Source organism: Bubalus kerabau, chromosome 13 (assembly GCF_029407905.1).
Source record: "Bubalus kerabau isolate K-KA32 ecotype Philippines breed swamp buffalo chromosome 13, PCC_UOA_SB_1v2, whole genome shotgun sequence".
NCBI lineage: Eukaryota > Metazoa > Chordata > Mammalia > Artiodactyla > Bovidae > Bubalus > Bubalus kerabau.
The window spans coordinates 74,647,952-74,672,125 of record NC_073636.1 but is presented as its reverse complement, the minus strand read 5'-3'; the positions used below and the strand labels follow the sequence as shown (position 1 = coordinate 74,672,125).

Sequence of the window (24,174 nt, the reverse complement as noted above, 5' to 3'; positions counted from 1 at the left end):
CTTAGATCATAGCTGGTAGAGAGGATTTGGACCCAGCGATCTGACTTAGAGTCCGTGCACATGCGCTCTGCTGCACTGCAAGCTGTAAATTAGAGTGCACACATGCCACACCCACCATCCCTTCACTCACTCTTGTTTATTATTTGTAGTTACAAACATATAACAGCATTGAGAATGGCGGGAGCTCTCAATACCAACAGCAGTGGGGTACTCACAAAACAAGCCACTGTGAGTCAAGGGTCTACTCACTTCAGAGACATTGCACGTGCATGATTTCATTTAGCCTCATGTCAATCCTACAACATCTGGGATTCTCTCCCTTTGTGTCAAGCAGAAAGCAGAGGCTCAGAGGTAAAGCCACTTGCTAAAGACACACAACCTGCTGAAGGTAAAACAAGGATTCGCATTCAGGAGGTGCTCCAGCCCTGCCCCTCTTTCTGAGTCAATCTCTGCATCTGAGACCAGGGAGTAGCTGAGGCTCTCCCCAAAAGAAACTCCTCTTTTCTCTCTTCTCGTCTCTCATCAGTCTGTCTCTCTCTCCCAATACCCTCCTCTCCTGATCCTCCTCTCTCTTGTCCTAATTAGAGCCCCCCCCCGCCCCCACCGGGTCCACAAGCCTCGTAATGGGCCAGTTCTCACTCCAGCTCCCCCCTCCCTGTTCATGGATGTCTGGTCTCTAATTAGAAACCTCCCTGGCTCCTGCAGGCCTCTTTAGAGAAATTGAAGAACAGGAACAAACAGTCGCTGTATACTGGATGAAGACAAGCGGCCCCAACCCTCTGGGACCCCAGGTCATATCTCTGCTTCTGTTCCTCTGTATCTCCACCTGAATAATGAGAACCTTCGATTCCTTGGTATCAAAGGCCACATGTTCAAATGGATGGAATGCACCTGGGGCAGACAGAAGATGTTTAGGTATTTGAGATGCTGTGCTGTCAGAGAGGTATGTTCATATCCGAGTAATGGCTGATTACTTTCTGCTACATGATAAACTAGCACCTGACTTTTTGAACCCTCTAGTATGTTTTTCCAGATTATATTGAATATTAAAAGGGAGTGTAACCAGAGGATGCACATCTGGCTAAAATATATTTATCATTAACAGCAGAGTTCATTTTACAATTTTAGGCATTTATAAGATTTCACAGTGGGACATTTCATATAAAATTTTTCTATTAATGTAGGACAAGTAAACAAACTGGCATCACAGTCCTGGTATTTAACAAGGACCATGGGTCTCAAGTATGATTGAGCATCAGAATCCCTTAGCCATTTTGTCAAACACAGATTCGAGATCTTCATCCCCAGAGTTTCAGTTCAGTAGGACAGGTTGGGACCTGAGTAGCTGCATCAACAAAGTTCCCAAGGTGCTGAGGGTGCTGCTCAAGGGACCACACTTTGAAAACCATGAACTAAGCTAAGAAGAGCAACCCTCTTCTCAGGAAGGGAGCATTCTCTCAGTTTCCATAGTCTCCACCATTCCTTATTGTCTGTCTGCCTCCACACCCACTCCGAACTTCCATTTACATTACTCACCTGTCCTGGAGGGAATTTAAAATTGTGACCTGAGATGTGGGCCCACAGTAAGTGTTGCTAAAAAGATACCTTGCTCTTCTTTAACAATCTTAGCAATTAAGTATCATTATTCCTTTTTTAGAGATGAAGATACTGAACCTCAGCTATGGAAAAGTGACTTTCTGGAAGACAAACAGATGAAAATCAGGAAGAAGATACTTGCCTGTTTTTCACATGTTTTCAGATATTTCAATTTCAACAATACACAAACAAATGAACACAACCCATGCATATCTATTTGATATTAACACAGATGATGCATCAAAGGTATTGGACGTAACTTCATGAGTGTCACATCATATTTACAAGAATAAGAGGTGGTCCCAGCCTCTCTGGAAGCATTCAGGCAGCCACATTCCCAAGGCTCTCGAAGTGCTGATGAGTGGAGGATGAAGGTGAAGATGCAGGGAGGAAGACGATTACAGCAAGAATCATGAATTCGCATCCCAGGCTCTACTCTCACTGCTTCACGAGGAGCTTTTCTCCTGCACTGTTTCCATCCTTACTTCTATATTTGTGGACTATCCTCTGTGCCTGGAGCTGTGCAAAGTTCTATGGATAAAGGGAAGTCCTGCTCTCATGGTACTTAGAGCCAACTGGATGAGGCAGGAGCAAAGCAAGTATCATATGAGAGAGAGGATAGAGGCAGATTTCTGCTGAGGAAGGTAGGGTTGACAAGCAAGAGGGAAAGGCTGAATATTATCACAAACAGGCAGAGCTCAGCCCTGACTGGGTCCTCCTTGGACTTTAGCTTCTCAGGGGAGACCAGTTCTCATGGCCTCTGTAAAAGGAGAGGAACTTGGTGATTGAATCTCTGAAGCCCCAGACCCGGACACTATGTACCCGTACAGGACCTAAGCCATCCTGGAAATGAGCAACCACAGTGCTCTCAGTATCACAATGACAAGCAAAAAGGAAGTGAATTTTCGAGCAGGTAGAACTACAGACCTGCTCTGTGGCATGGCAGACTTACTCTTCCCATGCAAGAAGGGGAGAATGACTAAGCTCAGATCATCAGGACGGTGCTTCTAGGGCTGATCTTTTGCCAAGCTGGCACCTGGAGGACATGCTCAGCACATGTTTCTAAGGGCACTGCAGCCACTTCTCCCGGGAGGTAGCAAGGAAAATAGTCGCTGTGGGTGATTTTGAGGAGTGTGTACCCTCGTGAGCTCCACCTCTTTCCCAGCCCTCTCCCTTTCCCCATTCTATGCCTGCTATCTTACCCAGGATAGGATAGCACCTGCATAGGTCTTAACACAGCCTGGTCCCCACAGTAATCCTTTTTTTTTTTTAATTTAAATTTATTTATTTTAATTGGAGGCTAATTACTTTACAATATTGCATTGGTTCTGCCACACATCAACATGAATCTGCCACGGGTGTACATGTGTTCCCCATCCTGAACCCTCCTCCTACCTCCCTCCCTGTACCATCCCTCCGGGTCATCCCAGTGCACCAGCCCCAAGTTTCCTGTATCAAACCTGAACTGGCGATTCGCTTCTTATATGATATTATACATGTTTCAGTGCCATTTCCCCAAATCGTCCCACCCTCTCCCTCTCCCACAGAGTCCAAAAGACTGTTCTATACATCTGTGTCTCTTTTGCTGTCTCGCATACAGGGTTATCGTTACCATCTTTCTAAAGTCCATATATATGCGTTAGTATACAGTATTGGTGTTTTTCTTTCTGGCTTACTTCACTCTGTATAATAGGCTCCAGTTTCATCCACCAGAACTGATTCAAATGTATTCTTTTTAATGGCTGAGTAATACTCCATTGTGTATATATACCACAGCTTTCTTATCCATTCATCTGCTGATGGACATCTAGGTTGCTTCCATATCCTGGCTATTATAAACAGTGCTGTGATGAACATTGGGGTACACGTGTCTCTTTCAATTCTGGTTTCCTCAGTGTGTATGCCCAGCAGTGGGATTGCTGGGTCATAAGGCAGTTCTATTTCTAGTTTTTTAAGGAATCTCCACACTGTTCTCCATAGTGGCTGTACTAGTTTCCATTCCCACCAACAGTGTAAGAGGGTTCCCTTTTCTCTTTATTCTTATCATTTTAGCTACCATATAGAAAAATATCCCAGAAGCTGGACTTGGTGTTGTAGCTGTGTCTGATTAGTTTGGCCTTGCAGAGACCTGTGCATGGAGGCTCCAGGCACATGTCAGACTGTAGGGATGGGAGGATCTCAGTGAAATAGGAAGATGGTTATCACAGCTGGGCCTAAACAGTCAATACAGAAAATACCAGTTTGTTTGCAATAGAGACTGGTAGGGGTGCATGTGAAAAGGGTGTTTCATATCCTGCTTTGTAGGACATTATTATTCATGTTTTTAGGCTTCAGATCGACAGAGTAATATTGTAAATAATTACATATCATTACTGATATTTTTACATGAATTGGCATGTTGCCACTGATTAGCTGCTAATAGGACAGGAATAAAAGATACATATTAAGAATATTCTCCATATGTTGATCATGACTGGAGCTGGACATTTGTCCATGAGTTTATAATACTAATATCTGTACATGTATGTAGCTGAAAGCTTCCAGTACAAAAAAAGAAAGTGTGAAGGCATTATGATTTAATGGAGGAAGACTTGGAAGAAAATCCCCCACTGTGTTCACATAATGGGCACTGGAATTAAGGAATATTGAGGGTATATTGATACTTTGACTTATATAAGAAGTATTAATTGGTCTTTTAACCATTCTTGGAAACGAGCTTTAAAACGATTGGCTTTCCTAAGAGATGACAGAACCAAGGGAGTCTTTCATGATGTGAGGGAGGTCACTAGCAAAACCTCAATCTAACCTTAGAATGGAGGTTTGTTGCCTGGGTAACTAACACCTGATTTGGTGGTTGAGTACTTTGCTTTTTTAAATTTATACATTTTTTTATTTGTAGGAAATTACTTCACAGAATTTTGTTATTCTCTGTCAATCATCAACATGAATCAGTGATAGATAAAGGCTTTAATCCCCACCTTCTGCTTTTCTCTGACCCCAAACCTCATGGAGAGTTGAGAGTTTCAAGGGTGAATACATCACAAATGCCTGAAGATTTAATGAATTCTGATTTGTGATGAAGCTGCCACAGAAGTCTCAATAGAGCAAGTTATTCATGTTATTCTAACGAACTGAGATCAATCCAGGCAACAATATGAATACACACTTCATCATGGCTCCCCTGGAAAATACAGCAGCCTGCCCAGGGGCCTCTGTCTCTGCCCATCGCCCCCTAGAGGCCACTCTCTGTACTACAGCCACAAGAATCCTGTTTCAAAGTGAATCCTATCCCCTGGCTCCCATGACCATTCCCTCAGTAAACCCCTAGCTTTCTAAGAGTTAAATTCTGATTTTTAAAATTCTACAAGCCTCTTCCTCACTTGTCCCCAGGTCCTCTCTGTCTCATCCTGTCCACTCCCTGCCCCTCAACCTTCTCAGCTTCAGCCATTCTGTTTCTGGTTGCTGCTCTAACATTCAGGCACTTTTTTGTACAGCTCTGTCCAAAGCTACCTTATCACAGAGTATTTCCCTGACCCTTGCCACACTCTTAATTCCCAAAACTTCTTCTTCACAGCACCCATCGTAGCTGGCATAGGATATTCTCCAGTCTTCATTGTGTGTTTCCCTCCTTAATGTGTATATTATTTTACTGTATTTTCTTTACAGCTGTTTCCTTACTTTAAAAAACTATGCCCTCAAATCAGAAAGATCCATTTTGATAAATAATCCTCAAGTAAATAACTCTTCTATTTCATACTCATGTCAAGTGCATCATCACTGTAGAGAGTCAATAGAGTAATATTCCTATTAGTCTCTATGATGATGAGGTATCTATATAATTATGAATGCAACTGTCATCAATATTATTACAGAAAAATAAAATATAGTCTGATATGTGAGCAAAGGGAAGGGCATTGAGTCTTTACTAAGATCATACCAGCCTGGGAAAAACAGTCTCAGCCCCAAGAGCAAACTCAACAAAGTACTTCATTTCTTGCTCTGCCTACAATTGCCTCTGAACTGATGACTCTCCACTGGCACGCAACTCTCTGATTAATTTCATCACAAGGAAATGATCATTTTGTGACACTTTTTTTTTTTTTTTTTGCACATGTCATGGAGAAGTAAATGTAGGTAGGTTGACAAGTCTTTCAGATGAAAATGCTTTGGGGGAAAATGGAAACCACTGACCACAAAGGTGTAAATTCTTTGTCCTCATGACTAGTAATCCTTTTAAAAATCTCTAGGAACATGGTGACCCTGCTCTCATGAAAAAGCTGTAGGTGGGACTATCCCCGGAGGCACAGCATGTAGGTGGTAGGATGAGGACAAGACACAGTCTGTCACAACCCATTTTATCAAGTCCCTGATTCTGCTAAGAATTCTGAAAATGCAGAAAATTACTGAGGGGTTCTGAGTGCTCTGTTCAACATAATATAGTCAACTGTCCCTGAGGCTCAACCCAGACAGAAACGGAGGAAAAGTGTAAGTCTGGGTGTTGGCCCCGACACCAAACATGTGAGGTCTTTGCCAACAGCAACCAGTTCCTCCACACCGACTGGACATCCAGGAGTCTATTCACTTCTGACACTAAATCTGCAGAGGTGATCCAGACCCTATAGAGTGAGGGCTCCATCTGTGAACACAGCCCACCCTTCAAGTTTTGATCACAGGTCCTGGGATCATTTACACGTGTGACCAACTGGCTGTCAATTCAGAGAATCCTTAACCAAATTCCCATGTTGAACAAATATTCAGAACCACTCACAGAACTGGGGACCCTTTACTTATGGTCCCCAGTTATTATAAACTATAAAACTCTGAGACAGCTAGAGAGAGGAAAAGCATAAGGCAAAGAGGGAGTAGGAATTGCTGAGCATCTACACCATCTCCAGACACTCCTCCCTTACAAACTCTTGATGTTATCAACCCTCTGAAGCTTTCTGAATCCAGTGTTCTTTGATTTTAATTGATGGTTTGGTGTGTTCAGTTTGATTAAATCTTTGGCCATTATTGACGGAATTCAGACTCTATTCTCTTCTCCCCAGGGAGACTGATAATTCTAATCCTCTAAACATCTGATGGCATTTCTGGAGTCCAGCTGTACACAGATACTATCTAAGTTCTTTTCCTTCAGAGATTTCAGTGCTTAAAGTAAGACAATAAATTCCAAGGGTTTCCAGTGTCCTGGGGCATAAACCAGGACAAGGATCAAACTGGATCTTTTTACTATTCCAAAGTGGAGTTTAGGGAAAAGGAAGAAACCAGGAATGGACAGTCTCAGAGATGAAATTCATGATTTTGTAAAATGAGGTGGGATATTTTTATTAAAAGCAAAACACATAATGATACTTCTGAGAGTCAAGAAATGTCCTTGGAGTTCAACTGCTCACTTCCCAGAAGAAATCCTCAGAGGGCTGGCAGCATCCACCACACTCCTCTTCCTGCCCCTTCCATGCACTCCCCTCCTTTCCCTCCAGTCTGTAGAGGACAGGTGAGCTGGGACGTACCCCAGACCCAGCTGCTTTTTTCACCCCCCAGAATGCCGGCCAGAAGGGTCCCCAGGAGGATGAGAAGGGCTGCAGAAAGTCAGAGTGTGCTCATGGTTTTGGCCTTTAAGAATGGCATTTATGGAGAGAAGGGTGCTGACAGATATGTTTACACCCCAGCTGATGGGTAAGAATAAACGCGAAGAGGGGAGTGTGGAAATGGAGGATTTGGGGTCAGCCATGTGCAATGTGGCAACCCACTCCAGTGTTCTTGCCTGGAGAATCCCATGGATGGAGAAGCCTGATGGGCTGCAGTCCATGGGGTCGCAGAGTCGGACACGACTTAAGCAGCTTAGCAGCAGCAGCAGCAGCATATGCAATGTGAAATCTCATCACCTGATTGTCCTGCTTCTGCCTGTATGTGTGTGTCTGCTCAGTCACTCGGTCTCATCTGACTCTTTGAGACCCCGTGGACTGTAGACCGCCAGGTTCCTCTGTCCTGCTTCTGTCTGCTTTGGTGAGGATGCCCAGGAAGTATGATTCTAAACTTGACTCTGTCTGTGGTCTTGTGAGAAAACAGAATGCAATTCTCCGTGTGGAATTTTGTCCAGTATGGTCACTCAAGGGACATTCCAGCACCTAGAGCACTGCATGGCACGTGATGGATGGTCCATGAGTGGATGAGAGCTGATCAAAGACTGCTAGGTGACCAGCAGTGTGTTAGCCCAGATCTTCCTTTACATCCTCATGAGGAGACTTCATATATACCTGTAAATGCTCCCCCTCTCACATTAGCTCCACCTACTTCAGAAGACAGGTATGACACAGGTAAGCTGCCTGCAACCATTGTGGCAGCATCTCTACTGGAACACACAAGCTGTTTACCTGGCACTGTTCCAAAGAGATGTTGACCTGGGGAAGAGCAGCTCCATCTGGGGCACAAACTCTGATATTCTGGGTTGAAGTAAAGTAAATGGAGTGTGCAGAAGGGAAATAGAGACATAAACACATCTCCAGGGCATGACCACCCACTGCCCCTCACCTGGTTTCAACAAGAGGAGAACTACCTGCCAGAGTGGACCTCAGGGACTAGAGTGGATCTCAGGGACTTTGCAAGATTACCTATCACCAACATACCCCCTCCTCAACTCTGGACTCTCCTCTAGTGGGTTTTGAAACAGAAGAATTCAGTTTGAGTCTCAGTTCTGCCATTTCCTAACTATGTGGTCTGGAGCTGTAAATTACACTCTTCTTCACTTGTGACATGATATCGTGTTGCTCATATCCTGGGGTTGCTCTGAATCATTAAAGGCCACAGACATATATTCTTCTCCCTGCAAAGTCAAAATCCTTTGAAATAATTATGATCAGTAATTATGATAACTAACATTTAACTAAGTTATGGCTTTATGGTGGTCATAGCAAACACCCTCTTCCAACAACACGAGAGAAGACTGTACACATGGACGTCACCAGATGGTCAATACTGAAATCAGATCAATTATATCATTTGCAGCCGAAGATTGAGAAACTCTATACAGTGAGCAAAAACAAGACTGGGAGCTGACTGTGGCTCAGATCATGAACTCCTCATTGCCAAATTCAGACTTAAATTGAAGAAAGTAGGCAAAAGCACTAGACCATTCAGGTATATTCTACATCAAAGTCCTTATGATTATACAGTGGAAGTGACAAATAGATTCAAGAGATTAAATCTGGTAGACAGAGTGCCTGAAGAACTATTGCACAGGAGGCAGTGATCAAGATCATCCCCAAGAAAAAGAAATGCAAAAAGGCAAAATGGTTGTCTGAGGAGGGCTTAAAAATAGCTAGAAATAAGAGAAGTGAAAGGCAAAGGAGAAAAAGAAGGATATACCCATTTCAATGCAAAGTTCTAAAGAATAACAAGGAGAGATAAGAAAGCCTTCCTCAGTGATCAATGCAAAGAAATAGAGGAAAACAATAGAAAGGGAAAGACTAGAGATCTGTTCAAGAAAATTAGAGATATCAAGGGAACATTTCATGCAAAGATGGGCACAGTAAAGAACAGAAATGGTATGGATCTAACAGAAGCAGAAGATATTAAGAAAAGGTGTCAAGAATATACAGAAGAACTGTACAAAATAGATCTTCATGACACAGATAACCACAATGGTGTGGTCGCTCACCTACAGCAGACATCCTGGAATGCTAAGTCAAGTGGGCCTTAGGAAGCATCACTACGAACAAAGCTAGTAGACAGGATGGAACTCCAGTTGAGCTATTTCAAACCCTAAAAGATGATGCTGTGAAAGTGCTGCCCTCAATATGCCAAAAATTTGGAAAACTCAGCAGTGGCCACAGGACTGCAAAACGTCAGTTTTCATTCCAATCCCAAAGAAAGGCAATGCCAAAGAATGTTCATACTATCACACAGTTGCACTCGTCTCACATGAGCAAAGTAAGGCTCAAAATTCTGCAAGTCAGGCTTCAACAGGATGTGAACCGTGAACTTGCAGATGTTCAAGCTGGAATTAGAAAAGGCAGAGGAACCAGAGATCAAATAGCCAACATCCATTGGATTATGAAAAAGCAAGAGAGTTCCAGAAAAACATCTACTTCTTTACTACTTCTTTACTTCTTCTTTTCCACTGTTTCTTTTCTTTTCTAATGCCAAAGCCTTTGACTGTGTGGATCACAACAAACTGTGGAAAATTCTTCAAGAGATGGGAGTACCAGAAAAACTTACTTGCCTCCTGAGAAATCTGTATGCAGGTTAAGAAGCAAAAGTTAGAACTGGACGTGGAACAACAGACTGGTTCCAAATCGTGAAAGGAATGCATAAGGCTGTATATTGTCGCCCTGCTTATTTAACTTACATGCAAAATACATCATGTGAAATGCCAGGCTCTATGAAACACAAGCTGGAATCAAGATTGCCAGGAGAAATATCAATAACCTCAAATATGCTGATGACACCACCCTTATGGCAGAAAGTGAAGAAGTCTAAAGTGTCCCTGGCACCAGTCCCATCACGTCATGGCAAATAGATGGGGAAGCAATGGAAATGGTGAGAGACTGTATTTTGGGGACTCCAAAATCACTGCAAATGGTGACTGCAGCCATGAAATTAAAAGGTGCTTGCTCCTTGGAAGAAAAGCTATGACCAACCTAGATAGCATATTAAAAAGCACAGACATTGCTTTGCCAACAAAATTCTGTCTAGTGAAAGCTATGGTTTTTCCAGTAGTCATGTATGGATGTGAGAGTTGGACTATAAAGAAGTATGGCACCGAAGAACTGATGCTTTGAACTGTGGTGTTGTAGAAGACTCTTGAGAGTCCCTTGGACTGCAAGGAGATCAAACCACTCAGTCCTAAAGGAAATCAGTCCTGAATATTCATTGGAAGAACTGATGCTGAAGCTGAAACTCCAATACTTTGGACACCTGATGCAAAGAACTGATTCCTTGGATTATACTCTGATGCTAGTAAAGAAAGGTGGAGGAAAATGAGTCAACAGAGGATGAGATGGTTGGATGGTATCACGGACTCAATGTACATGAGTTTGAATAAGCTCTGGGAGTTGGGATGGACAGGGAGGCCTGGTGTGGTGCAGTCCATGGGGTCACAAAACGTCAGAAATGACTGAGCAACTGAACTGAACTGAACACTTAACAACATTGTTGAAAGAGTCAAATAAACACAAGGAGGAGTGGGGAAAGGGCTGGACCAAGGTGAGATCAATCACTGAAGCCTGAGGGCTTTTGGCTACCTCTGAGGAAGGAGACCTATTAGGAACTGAGACTGTGACTCCAATCTGGCACTGGGGCAGTTTCCCGAGGGTGTCTAGAAGATGATACTAATAAGGTCAATGTTATTTCTTCCTTTCTTTACTGCAGTTGACAGCTCATTTAAGAGCAGTCAGGAACAGAGGAAAATAAAACTCTCTGCTTCTAGACAATTTGCCTTAGTCTGTGGTGTTCAAAACACTTGAGCACTGAAATCATCGTGGTTCTCGGAGTACCCAAATCTGGGCATTTTTAATGTAGATATCACCTTTCTCTTTTTGCTTAAAAAGAACCTGTATTTCAGGGAGATAAAATGACTTGCCCAAGAGAACAAAACACAGTGAGTTCCTGAAGCCAAACTCCTTTCATTAATATCAATCATTTCATTACACTGTTATAAACTAAGAATGATTAAAAACAAATATTTATAATATGACTCCTCTTCATGGATCACTGCTTTGTTGTGGCAAAGGGGCTTGTGCAACTCAATGAATCTATGAGCCATGCCATGTAGGGCCACCCAAGTTGGACGGTTCATAGTGGGGAGTTCTGACAAAATGTGATCCACTGGAGCAGAGGCTGGCATACCACCCCAGTATATTTGCCATGAGGACCTCATGAACTGTATTAAAGGACAAAAAGATATGACCCTGAAAGATGAGTCCCCCAGCTCAGAAGCTGTCCAATATGCTACTGGGGAAGAGCAGAGAAGAACTACTAATAGCCTCAGAAGAATGAAGCAGCTGGACCTAATTGGAAATGATGCTCAGTTGTGGATATGTCTGGTGATGAAAGTTAAATAAGATGCTGCAAAGAACAGTATTGCATAGGAACCTAGAATTTTGTGTCCATAATTCGAGGTAAATTGGACATGGTCAAGCAGGATTGGTAACAATAGACATCAAGATCTTAGGAATCAGTGAACTGAAATGGGCAGGAATGGCGAATTTAACTCAGATGACCATTTATCTACTACAGTGGGTAAGGAACCTATAGAAAAAATGGAGTAACCCTCATAATCAGCAAAACAGTCTGAATTGCAGTACTTGGGTACAACCTCAAAAATGACAGCATGTACTCAGCTCATCTCCAAAGCAAGCCAGTAACATCACAGTAATTCAAGTTTATTCCCCTACTACTGATGCTGAAGAAGCTGATGTTGATCATTTCTCTGAAAACCTAGAAGACCTCCTATAACTAACACCAGAAAAAAAAAAAAAAGTAGTCTACTCATCATTGAGGATTGGAATGCAAAAGTAAGAAATCAAGAGATACCTGGAGTAACAGGCAAGTTTGGCCTTGGAGAACAATACAAAGCAAGGCAAAGATACACTGAATTCTACCAAGAATGCACTGGTCATAGCAAATACCCTTTATCCACAATACAAGTTTACACATGGACCTCACCAAATGGTCAATACCAAAATTATTTTGGTTGAATTCTTTGTAGCTGGAGATAGAGAAGCTGTGTACAGTCAGCAAAAACAATATCAGGAGCTACTCTGGCTCAGATCATCAGATTCTCATAGAAAATATAAGGCTTAAACTAAAGAAAGCAGGGAAACTACTAGGCAAATGAGATACGACTTAAATGCACTGTAAATATGTAATAGAGGTAGCAAATAGATTTAAGGGATTAGGGCTTGTAAACAGTGTGCCTGAAGACCTATGGATGGAGGCCAATAATATTATACAGGAGGCAGCAAACAAAACTATTCCAAAGAAAAAGAAAAGCAAGAAAGCAAAGTAGAGTATTTAAGTGGTCTCTGGCTGGAAATATTAACAATTACAAGCCTTATGTTTATTTTATACTAAAGGATGCAAAGCTCAGAGATGTTGAGAATTTGCCCAAGATTAGAAAGATATGAAAAACAGCACCAACACCTTGTCTGTTCTCATTTATTCAAATACTGCTACTTGTTGTGGTCTCCATGCCAAACTTTATTAATCTGTGGTTAAACAGATACTGTCCATTTCCAAAGTTGCCTCCATTCTAAATCTTCCCAGATGCAGAGCAGGAAAACATCATCAAAGTCCCTCTGCTTGGGAGAGTGAGGACCTGTCATGTTAGGCTATGAATAAAGCAGCTATGAATAAAGCCAATGAATAAAGCCATCTCTATGATTCCATTTCCTCCCTTGAAAGATTCTTAGCATGATTAATAAAAACGTGTAGGCAAAATGCTAACACAGAGCCAGGGATACTAAACGAGAGCTGTACTTTTTTAACTGAAGTAAGAAGCTCCCTCCCCATGTGTGGGAATCAGATTTCTGATAAAAGTGGCAATTGAGTCTCCTACCCATTCCCCTTCTGAGATTCGGGAGGAAACCTGCCCCCGTGTTTGAATGAAATTAGAAGGAAGGAAGAAGAGTTGTCATCTTGATATGGGCATCTCCCAGTATTCTGTGTAATTTGTGTTGTTATTAAGAAGTCATTTATGATATAATGGGTTTGCTTCCTATGCCTGGTAGGGCACAGTTTGTGGAAAGGGAAAGGGGAGGGACCCACTGTCTGAAGAACAGAGAAGGACCACCAATTCCCTGGACTCTATTGGTTAAGGTTTGTAATTACAAACAACAGACTCCACTCCAGTCAGTTTAATTTTGAATATATATTTATTGAAATATAACCTATAGTGTTTGAAGCTACAGAAATAAATATTGCAACATCATTGTGCAGTTAAGGATCTTTCTTAAACTATTCTCCCATTACTGATGATGAGAACTGGATGCTGGAAATTCCACCTTGGACACCCACAAGGAGAGTAGAGGTGTTGGGAAGGGTGATAAAGGTGAGGATGCTGTGAGGATGGGGGTAAAACAAAACCCCTGTGTTACACCACAATCTTGTAGTTAATCTGGTCACGAGGAATGTGCTCCTACATTCCTTCCTTCCATCCTCAAATAATTATGAACTGTCTCATTGTTTTCAGGAGCTGTGTGAAGTGCTAGGGGTAAAGGTAAGGCAAGCTCTCATGGTGCTGAGAGCCAGCTGGATGAGACAGAATTAGACATGTTGACCAAAAGAGGAAAAGAAACAGGCAGGCTCTGCTGAGGAGGGTAGCAGAGAGGAGAACTTTGAGGAGACTGAAGAGGTTCAGATGCAGCCACAGCCCAGTCCTGAAAGACTCCTCCTCGGACTTCAGAGTTTCCGGAAACCACTCTTCGCATGTCCTCTGCAAAAAGAAAGGAACTTTTTGAGTTCCATCATTGTAGCTCCAGACCTGGAGCTACATGGAGCTACTACATCTTGTAGCTCCTGTCATCTTGACAGATCCCATGTTTTCAAAAAACTATGGAACTGTTGTCCCCATGACTCGAAAGGCCACAACAAGAAAGAAGTGAGTTTTCCAAGCCTAGAGGTGGTGCTCAGGACTCTTGCAGACCTACCCTGGAGGCTTCCCTAAGTGGCTCAGAGGGTAAAGCATCTGCCTGCAATGTGGGAGACCTGGGTTTGATCCCTGGGTCGGGAAGATCCCCTGGAGAAGGAAAAGGCAACCCACTCCAGTACTCTTGCCTGGCAAATCCCATGGATAGAGAAGCCTGGTAGGCTACAGTCCATAGGGTCGGAAAGAGTCAGACATGACTGAGCGACTTCACTTTCACTTTTACCCTGGAGGGTGGCTGATCAGTGTTCCATTTGAGAAAGGGGAGCATGTGATCAGGCTCAGATGATCACAAAGAGGCATCTGGGGTTGACTTTCTGATATTCTCTCCCTGGAGAACTCGCTCAGTGTGTGGTTTCACAGGACACTGCAGCCTCTTCTCCTGGCAGCAGTGGTGAGGAAGACACTGTGCAGGGTTGAATGGTGTGTGGTCCCTTGAGCTCCGCCCCTTTCCCCAGCCCTTCCCCTCCTCCTGTGCCCTGGCCCCTATCTTACCACGGGGACCTTGCTTCTTGAGAGCAGGTCTTCATGCAGTCCTCTAACTTTTCAAAGTTGTTTTCATTACCTTTGCAGCCACTATACATAAACTGCTCACAGAGTCTGGTTGGGCATTGTAGACATACCTGGTCATCATGGCACTGCAGCCACCTGTTAATTTAGGCCCCAGGCAGAAGGCAGGCTTAGAAGATGCTATAAGGAGAAGGGCAATGCCTCAGTTATGAGGATGGTCATCACAGCTCCGTACAAGGATAGCAACGAGAACCGCCTGTTTGCAATAGAGAATGTTAGGATGGTGGAGGATGGTCAAATTGACAAGACCTTTTGAAAACCTCCTTTCTGGGACAGAATTATGAATGTTGCTAGGGGTGACATGATACAGTAATCATGTGCAAATGTATATTTCCTCATGAAGTTTTTTAAGAAAGATTGGTATAATGCCTTTGAATAGCCTTAAAACTTCTGTAAGACTTCTGAGGCCGTCCAGTGGTTAAGAAACACCTTCTGTTCAAATAGTCATAGGTTCAGTTCCTTGTCAGGGAAATGCACTCCCAAATGGTGTAGACACTAAGGTGGCAGGGCATAAATTCTTTATATTCATGACTGGTACTCTGTTCAAAGAATGCATGGAACATTTCTCTCCTCTTCAGATGAGGAAACTGCAGATAACTTTCCCCAGGAAACAGAGCACGTGTGTGGAAGAGTCAGGACAAGTTGCTATGATGTCACAACACATCTGATACAATGCTTGATTCTACCAGGAATTCGGAAAATACAATTTACTTGCAAGTGTTTCTGGAGCCAGTGTCCTACTTTCATTACTACCTTGTGCCCAAGGTAACCTAAGCCCCCAAATCACAGGGCAGAGTGAGCCTGGGTTTATCCCAACACAAATATGTGGTGTCTGTACCAACATCAATCAATTCCCCAGACACCCACTGGACGTCCCCACTCAATTGATGTCTGATAGGAAATCCATGAAGTTAGTGCAGATCACATAGGTTGAGTGCTCAAGACTGTCTTCACTTTAGTCCCAGCCACGTGGTCCCCACTTACTTTGCTTGTGACCAAATGGCTAAAATGGGGAGGTCCATGACTTCACCTCCATGTTCAATAACTGAAGGTTACTGATGACCAAGGAGAAGGCAATGGCACCCCACTCCAGTACTCTTGCCTGGAAAATCCCACGGACGGAGGAGCCTGATAGGCTGCAGTCCATGGGATCACTGAGGGTCGGACACGACTGAGCGACTTCACTTTCACTTTTCACTTTCATGCACTGGAGAAGGAAATGGCAACCCACTCCAGTGTTCTTGCCTGGAGAATCCCAGGAATGGGGGAGCCTGGTGGGCTTCCATCTATGGGGTCGCACAGAGTCGGACACAACTGAAGCGACTTAGCAGCAGCAGCTGCAGATGATCAAACTGAGGAAAGCAACATACTTACTGTTCTCATTTCCACTGATGAATATGCATAAAAAATTGACAAACAGTGAAATGGAGGAGATGTATAGGGCAAAGGGGGAATGGAGGTGTGTGGAGCCTCCATTCCCTAGTGAGCACAGCACCCTCACAATCATATTCACCACCCAGAAAACTCTCTGAACCCAAATATTTCTGTACTGTTGAGGTTTCAAGAAATAGCCTTATTGATTGAATCATTGGCCATTGGTGATTGATTTGAATCTCAGTGCCCTTCTCTCTTCCCTGAGGTGCAGAAACTACATACCTTTATTGTCCTCATTGAGTGTTGAGTATTGAGGAATGAGCGTTGGGAATTCCTCTACTGTATGGTTATCAAGCTGTGCTCTGGAAATCATCACCTGACCTGTGAAAGAGTAAACTTCAAGAGTTTCAGGAGGCCAACTTCATGAAACAGGAAAAGGATCAAACATGAATAAGAAAATAGCAGTCAAAAGACAACAAGGGAAAGAGCCTGGAGACTTCGTAATATTCTATCAGTCTTGGTCATACAAGGGCTGTGTTTCTTTGCTCTCCCTGCCGTTGCCCTCCTCCATGACTTGACATCTTTTCACTACCTTTAATAATACAGGAATAAATATTATTTGATAAAGAAATAGTTTTACCTGGCCACAGCAACTAGGTAGAGAATTTTTCTTCAGATTAACACATTGTGGTGCAAAATGGACAAATCTGGTCATGACATGCGAACAAACTCTTTCTAGTCATAACTCGTCATCTATCTATTTGAAGAACTCATGTAGCATGTTTCCCCTGTTCAGATGAGGAAACATCAAGTGATTTGCCCCAGGATACAAGCATGTGGGTGGCCTGGTCAGGGCAAGACACTGTTATGTCATCACTCATTTGATACATGATTGATTCTGACAGAACTCCAAAAAACGGATAACTGGTAAGAGTTTCTGGGTACAGTGTTCTGCTTTTAATACTCACCTCTCCTCTAGCCACACCTGAGCCCTCACATCAGAGGGTAAGTTGGATTTTTACATGACCTCGAATACGTGTTTTCTCCACAACACCATGGAATCCCCAACATCCAACTGTCAATTGATTTCTGATACCATATCTGTGGAGTTAGTGCCAAAACCACAGGCTAAGGTATCAAGACTGCCCTGACTTCAGATGTCAGCCATGTGGGCTCCAGTTACCAAGTGACTGAAAGTCGAACTTCCCATGACCTCAACTCCATGCTCAAACTAAATTGAACCAGCGACCAAACTCAGGAAAACTCTTACTCACTTTCCTCACATTAATGTACAGGATAAAATGAGAAATAGCTAAATGAAGGAGACGTTTAGGGGAAAGGGGGAGTAGATGTGAGCAGAGCCTCCATGCCCTGGTGAGCCCAGCACCCTCACCTCATCGCCAGTTTTTCCCACCTCAAAAGCTCTCTGAGCCAATATTTATGGATTTTTATTGAGGTTTCACTCAATAAACATATATATTGACTTATCAGCCAGTGGTGTCTGATCTCAGTTACAGTGGCCTCCTCTCTCCCCATAGGTGCAGAATGTTCTAACCTTTCAGGACTTTATTTATGGTTTCAGCCAATCCTTGTGTTATACTGGATTCCTTTCCCACAATCTTGGTACCTATAAAAGACAAAGATTTCAAAATTTTCAGGAATGTTGCACAATGCACCAGGACAATTTCAAATATGGATAATAAAACAATAGTCAAAAGTGGACAAAGGAAAAAGCCTGGAGAATTTGCTAATATTGTACCAGCCTTGGTCCCACAAGCCAACCACATAAGGACTGGGTTTCATTCTTTCCTGGCAGTTCCGCTTCTCAGTGGTCCAGGTCTGTGTGATTAATTTTTAAATAGAGGAATAATCATTATTTGACCGATAAATGTTCTTTATGGCCCCAAGCAAATAGGTAGAGAAATCTTTCAAGAACATATCATGGTGGAAAATTATACTTGGCCATTAAATGTGAATAAGCTGTTTATAATTGACTGATAATGTGTTCAAAGAACTTATGTACCACTTCTCTGCTGTTCAGATGAGGACTATAGATGACTTGCCAGAGAACTAATGGCATGGGGATGATAGGGTCCGAACGAGATACTTCCCTGTCATAACCCATTTGATATACTATCCTATTCTGTCAGGAACTCTGAAAATACCGATAAACTGGTAAGAGTTCCTGGATGCAGAGTCCCACTTTCATTACTACCCTGTCCCATGACTCATCTGAACTCCCAAAGCACAGGGAGAGTGAGTTGGGTTTTCCCGATACCAAATATGTGGTGTCTCTAGCAACAATATCCAATTCCTCCAAACAGCCAATGGGTGTCCAACAGGGTGGTTTAATTCTGACAGGGAATCCAGGGAGTCAGTATAGACTGTGCAAGTGGAGGGCTCAGAATTGTCCTCAGCTCAGATGCCAGCCATGTTGGCCCGAGTCACTCCTGATTTGAAAAAGTGTCTAAAACTGGGAAGTTCCATTACTCCACTCAATAAATCTGATGACCAAACTCAGGAAGACCACTCACAGAGGGATCTCACATTGTTATAAGGATAAATCTTGGCACAGTGAAGGGAGGGAGATGTGCGGGGGAAAGTGGAAATGGAGGTGTGGGGAGCCTCCATGCCCTAGAGAACACAGGACCCTCACATCACCATCGTATGTTACCGCCCAAATGCTCCCTGAATGCCCATATTCATGGATTCTTATTGAGGTTTCACTAAATAGGCATTCTGATTGAATCATTGGCCAGTGGCACCTGTTCTCAATCTCAGTGCCCTCTCCTTTCCCCACAGGTGCATAAAATTCAAACCTGTAATAACACTGTCGATGATATTTTTAACCACATCTATTACTGAACACTTCTCAGGTCCCAGTCAATGGCTTGTCTCCACACCTATGAAAGACAGTAAATTCCAACAGTTTCAGGAAGCCTGGGACGTGAACCAAGTAAGGATCAAATACACAAATAAAATAGTAGTCAGCAGTGGACAAGGGAGGGTATAAATATGGATAATAAATTATAGTCAAAAGGGGACATATGAAAGAACCTAGAGACTTTCCTAATATTGTCTCAACTTTGGTCCCAGGAGTCACCCTACGTGGGACTGTGTTTTTTCCTTTCCCTGCAGCACATTCATCCCAGGTCTTTCTGGTTATTTTTCATGATAGAGGAATGCTCATTATTTGACACGTAAATATTCTTTCTTGCCCAAAGTAAGTAGTTAAAGAAATTTTTTTAGATTAACACATCTTGGTGGAAAATGTACAAAATTCAACTTGAAATGTAATTCACCTCCTTATACATATGACTGGCAATCTGTTCAAAAACCAATGTAATATGTATCCCCTCTTCTGACAAGAAAATTGCAGATGACTTGCCCCAGGACATGGCAGGTGGGTGGCAGGGCCAGGAAAAGATACTAGCATGTTACAACCCATTTGATGTACTCCCTGATTCTCCCAGGAACTCTGAAAATACAGATAACTGAGATCAGTTTCTGGTTTCAATGTGTACTTTCATTATCCCCCTTTTTGGAGCATCACGTGAGCCCCAAATCACAGGGAAGAGTGATTCTGGGTTTATCCCTGACACCAAATATGTGGTGTCTTGGCCAAGAGCAACCGATTTCCCAAACACCCACTGGGTGTCCAACAAGTCCTTTAATTTCTGATGGGAATAGATGGAGTTACTGCAGATTCTGCACTTTGAGGGCTCAAGACTGCCCTCAGTTCAGATGCCAGCCATGAGGTCCCGAGTCAATCATGCTTGTGACCAAATAATTAAAATGGGCTTACCCCACTTTGGGGTCCATGACCCCATCTTCAAATTCAACAATTCACTAGAACCAGTGGCTGACCTTCAGAAGACCATTGCTTACTGTTACCAGATTAACATGCAAAATATAACTTGAGGCAGAAAAACGGAAGGAATGTGCAGGGCAAAGGGGGAGGGAGGTGTGCCCAGCCTTTGTGCCCGAGTGGGCCCAGCACCCTCACATCAGCTTCCTGTATTCACCAACCAACAAGCTCCCTGAGCCCAGTTTTTACGTCTTTCTTTCTAAGTTTCACTAAGCAGGCGTGTTGGTTGAATTATCAGCCACTGGTGACTGATCTCACTCTCAGTTCCCTCCCTTCTCCTCAGAGGTGCTGGAGTGACAGCTGTTGAAAACTGTAAACATTAAATGGGTGCTTGTGGTTTCCGGGACTCCAACCACACCTCAAGGCTACCTTGAGTCGCCTTTTGTGACTCATCTATCAACATCTGTAGGCAGGAAACTCCAAGTGTTTTGGAGACCTGGGCCATTAACTAAGAGATGTTTCAAATTTGAAGCCTTTTATTACTACACAGGGCTTTCCTGGTGGCTCAGCTGGTAAAGAATCTGCCTGCAATGCGAGAGACCTGGGTTCGATCCCTGGGTTGGGAAGATCCCCTGGAGAAGGGAAAGGCTACCCACTCCAGTATTCTTACCTGGAGAATTCCATGGACTATACAGTTCATGGGGTTCCAAAGAGTTGGACAGGACTTAGAGACTTTCACTTTACTTACTTTTATTACTACACTACAGTGAGTTTCAGGGAAATGGGAGGGAACAGGAATAGAGAGTCTCAGAAATGGGGTCCCGGATCAGGTAGAGTTATGAGACATATATATATATATATATATATATATATATATATATAATTTTAATAAATACCCTCATGAGAGTCATGATGTCAGTGGAGTTAAAAATTTGCAACTTAAGACTTCCCTTGTAGTCCAATAGAAAAAAATCCACAGCTAATGCAGGGGACATGGGTTCTATCCTTGGTTGGGAAGATTCCACATGCCTTGCGGCAACTAAGAAGGTGAACTGCAACCACTGAGCCCAGATGCCTAGAGTTCCTGCTCTGCAGCAACAGAAGCCACCGCAACAAGATTCCACACACTGCAACCAGAGAGAAGACCTCAGAGCTAGAGAATACACTTGCATAGGGAGGAAGACCAATACTGCCCAAACCAAAGAAACAAACAAAAACCTGTGCCGTGTGACAGGAGAAATCCAGAGAGGGTTGGCAACACCCACTTAATACCTGTAACTCTCCCTTCCTTGGACTTCTATAATTTTCCCAGAAGCTGTAGAGGAGAGATGAGGCTGGATCTATCTTGATCCTGGGTATGGTGTGTATACACTGGGGTGCTGTCCACCAGGATAACCAGGAGGAAGAGAAGGGCTGCAGAGAGGCAGAGCCAGCTCATCTTTGTGGCCTTGCAGAAGAACTCCTGAGGATGCTGGGGATGGACTGAGCTTTTAATATCCTGGCTGAGGTGTGAGATCAGGCGATGAGGAGGGGAATGGGCAAGGGGTGGAGCTGAGTCAGTCCTGTTTATTGTGTAATCTCTGTTCCTAACTATGCCTCCTGCTTCTGTTTTCAGGGGTCAAATGTTCAGTAAGAGCACTTCTCAGACTTGATGATGCCTGTGAGTCTCATGTAAACACAGATTGTTTTCAGACACATGGAGTTTGTCCAACATTGACACTCGGGGAGCATCCCTGCACCTAGAACAGTGCCTGGCATGTGATGGATTATAGTAAGTGGATGTGAGTAGATCAGAGGACAGATAAGTAGATAGCAGTGTGTTAGCCAAGGTCCTCCATTTTAGCCTCCTGCAGGTGACATCTCAGCTGGACCTCGATGCCCTGGCCCACATCACGTACCTCAGATGACATGTGTGACACAGGTAACCTTCCTACAACCATTTCCACACCTCCTCCCATGGATGGACACTTGTACTTTACCAGGCATTGGTCCAGGCAGGGACTTAGCTGCTGAAGGTGATGTCGTCCTGGGCTCTAACCCTCTTTAGGCATTAAAAAGGGAGTAAGGGGAGAGGGCCGAGTGGAAGCAGGGAGCTGAACCTGTATCCACAGCATGACCCACAGTCATCCCTCTTCTGGTTTCAGTGACAGGAGAGCTTTCTTCATGAGTGGACATCAGGGGACCTCGGAAGACCACCGTAGCCACCCCCTTCTTCCTGCTCTCTCCCTCGCTGGTGATGGAGCCATAATTCCTTGGTTTGGGTACCAGCTGTGCATTTTCCTAACTGTGGGCCAGAGAATTTAAAACCCTCAAACCGCATGTCTTCAGGTGCCATATGAGATCCGTGCTACCCACATCATGTGGTTGTCACAGAAGCAATGGATACAACAGGCATATATCCTTCTCCCCAGAAGTCAAATTCTTTTTTTTTTTTTGTTTCTGAAAACAAGTTTTATTTAAATAAGCATTTAAATACATTATATAACATTAAAACTGAAGAGGGGGGAAAAAACCCAAAAACCAGTTTACTTCACAAGGCATTGGGCAGCTGTTGCTAGTAAGTTGCAAGCTCTACAGCTACGTGACTGATAACATTGGTTTGAAATTTGTTCCCTTGTCAAAAGTTTAACTGATAGAAGGTTGGGCTCACATTCTAGTTTGGACATCAATTAGCCAGGACATGTCTAGTCATGAAGACCTTGGTGGCAAGCCGATGTCCTGTCACCTTCCTGGAGGGTGGCTGCTCTAAGCTCTGCCCACCCAGTCACGTTGGAGACGTCACGGGACCCTTCCCTGACCACCGAAGCACCCTCTAGCAGCACGGCTGCCGCACCCATCCTCCGCTCTCCGCTTCATCGGGGACTGTTCAGGTGGTGACACTTTCTCAGGGCAGGGAACTTTGCAGAGGGACTGCCGAGGAGCTTCTGGCCAGACATAGCCATCTGTGATCTCGGGGCTCTGGACTTGGCTGAAACATCACTGTTATTGCATTGTTTCAGGCTGGACACTGCCAGGCGCCTACTGCTTGACCTCTGTTTAAATGAGGGACTTCAAGACTGGACAGCATGGCTCTTTTCAGTTTATTGCATGAAGGAGTTACACTAGTCCAAGTTAAAAGCAGACCCCAAATGGTTACATTATACAAGCTGTGAGGTTTTTAAACTTGTGACAAGGGACAGAAGGGAAATTCTACTCATTGCAAGGAAATCCTCTCTTAAGCTTCAGTGAGCCAAAAGCACTTAAAACCCATGAACCTTCAGCTGGTCGTCCTTAGCCAGTCCAATCTCTACCAGGAACTGGCATATGTTCTTGCGCTGGTCACCCTGTAGCTGAATTACTTCTCCATATTCTGGATGCTCAATTACAGTACCATTGCAGGCAAATTTCTTCTTAAACGCCTTCACTAGTTTCATTTTATCGTAATCATCAGCGATCCCTTGGACAGTAGTAAGGGTCTTCCTGCCGTTTCTCTGTTGAATTCTTATATGGATATAATCCTCAGTGCCAGCAGGAAGCAGATCATCACCCTTACTTGCATCAGCAAAGGGGTCGAAAGAGTGGAGGTTCTGGATAGCGGACATACGATAGATTCCTTTTCCTCGGTGGAAACGGGCTGCGGAAGGCGGCGGCGGGAGAAGGCGGGCAGAGGGGACGGAGCGTCGGGAAGCGAGGGGGCTCAAGGGGGAGGCTGCAGAGTCCTCGGCGGCGGCTCAGTGACTGGGCCAAATTCTTTATAGTAGTATTAATAACAGTGATGAGTAATTACTCCAGGTGAAATTTAAATTCTTCATTGTAGCAGGCATTATCCTGGACACATAAAACATATAATTCATCTAATTCTAAAAAATCTTTAAAGAAAGGGGGAGAAACCATTGATATATCCCCGTGTAACACAAGAGGTCCCTGAAATAATAAGAAATAAAGTAATTTGCTTAGGTCATAGCTTGTAGGGAGAGGATTTGGACCCAGCAATCTGACTTAGAGTCTGTGCACATGCACTCTGCTGCACTGCAAGCTGGAAATTATAGTGCACACATGTCACACCCACCATCCCTTCACTCCCTCTTGTTTACTTACTTGTGGTTACAAACATAAGCACCGTTGATCAGGGTTTGAGCTCACAGTACCAAGCTCTCTTAGGACAGAAGGGCATCGGGAATGGGTGACTCACAAAAGAAGCCAC

The 24,174-nt window shown here is 43.7% G+C and overlaps 1 protein-coding gene and 1 pseudogene across 1 annotated transcript; both read right to left on the bottom strand.

Annotated features, from left to right (window-relative positions):
- The window catches only part of LOC129626002 (trophoblast Kunitz domain protein 1-like), a 34,520-nt pseudogene extending 13,091 nt beyond the window's left edge, over window positions 1–21,429 (bottom strand).
- A 1,628-nt stretch (window positions 21,430–23,057) lies between these two features.
- Window positions 23,058–23,671, bottom strand: LOC129626007 (eukaryotic translation initiation factor 1-like). The gene has a single exon (XM_055545122.1). The coding sequence runs from the start codon at window positions 23,570–23,572 to the stop codon at window positions 23,231–23,233; it is 342 nt and encodes a 113-aa protein (XP_055401097.1). The 5' UTR covers window positions 23,573–23,671; the 3' UTR covers window positions 23,058–23,230.
- Between the last annotated feature and the right edge of the window lie 503 nt (window positions 23,672–24,174).

What these genes read in the sequence shown, in the direction of transcription:
- LOC129626007 (XM_055545122.1), bottom strand. Translation starts at nt 23,572, where the DNA reads ATGTCCGCTATCCAGAACCTCCACTCTTTCGACCCCTTTGCTGATGCA.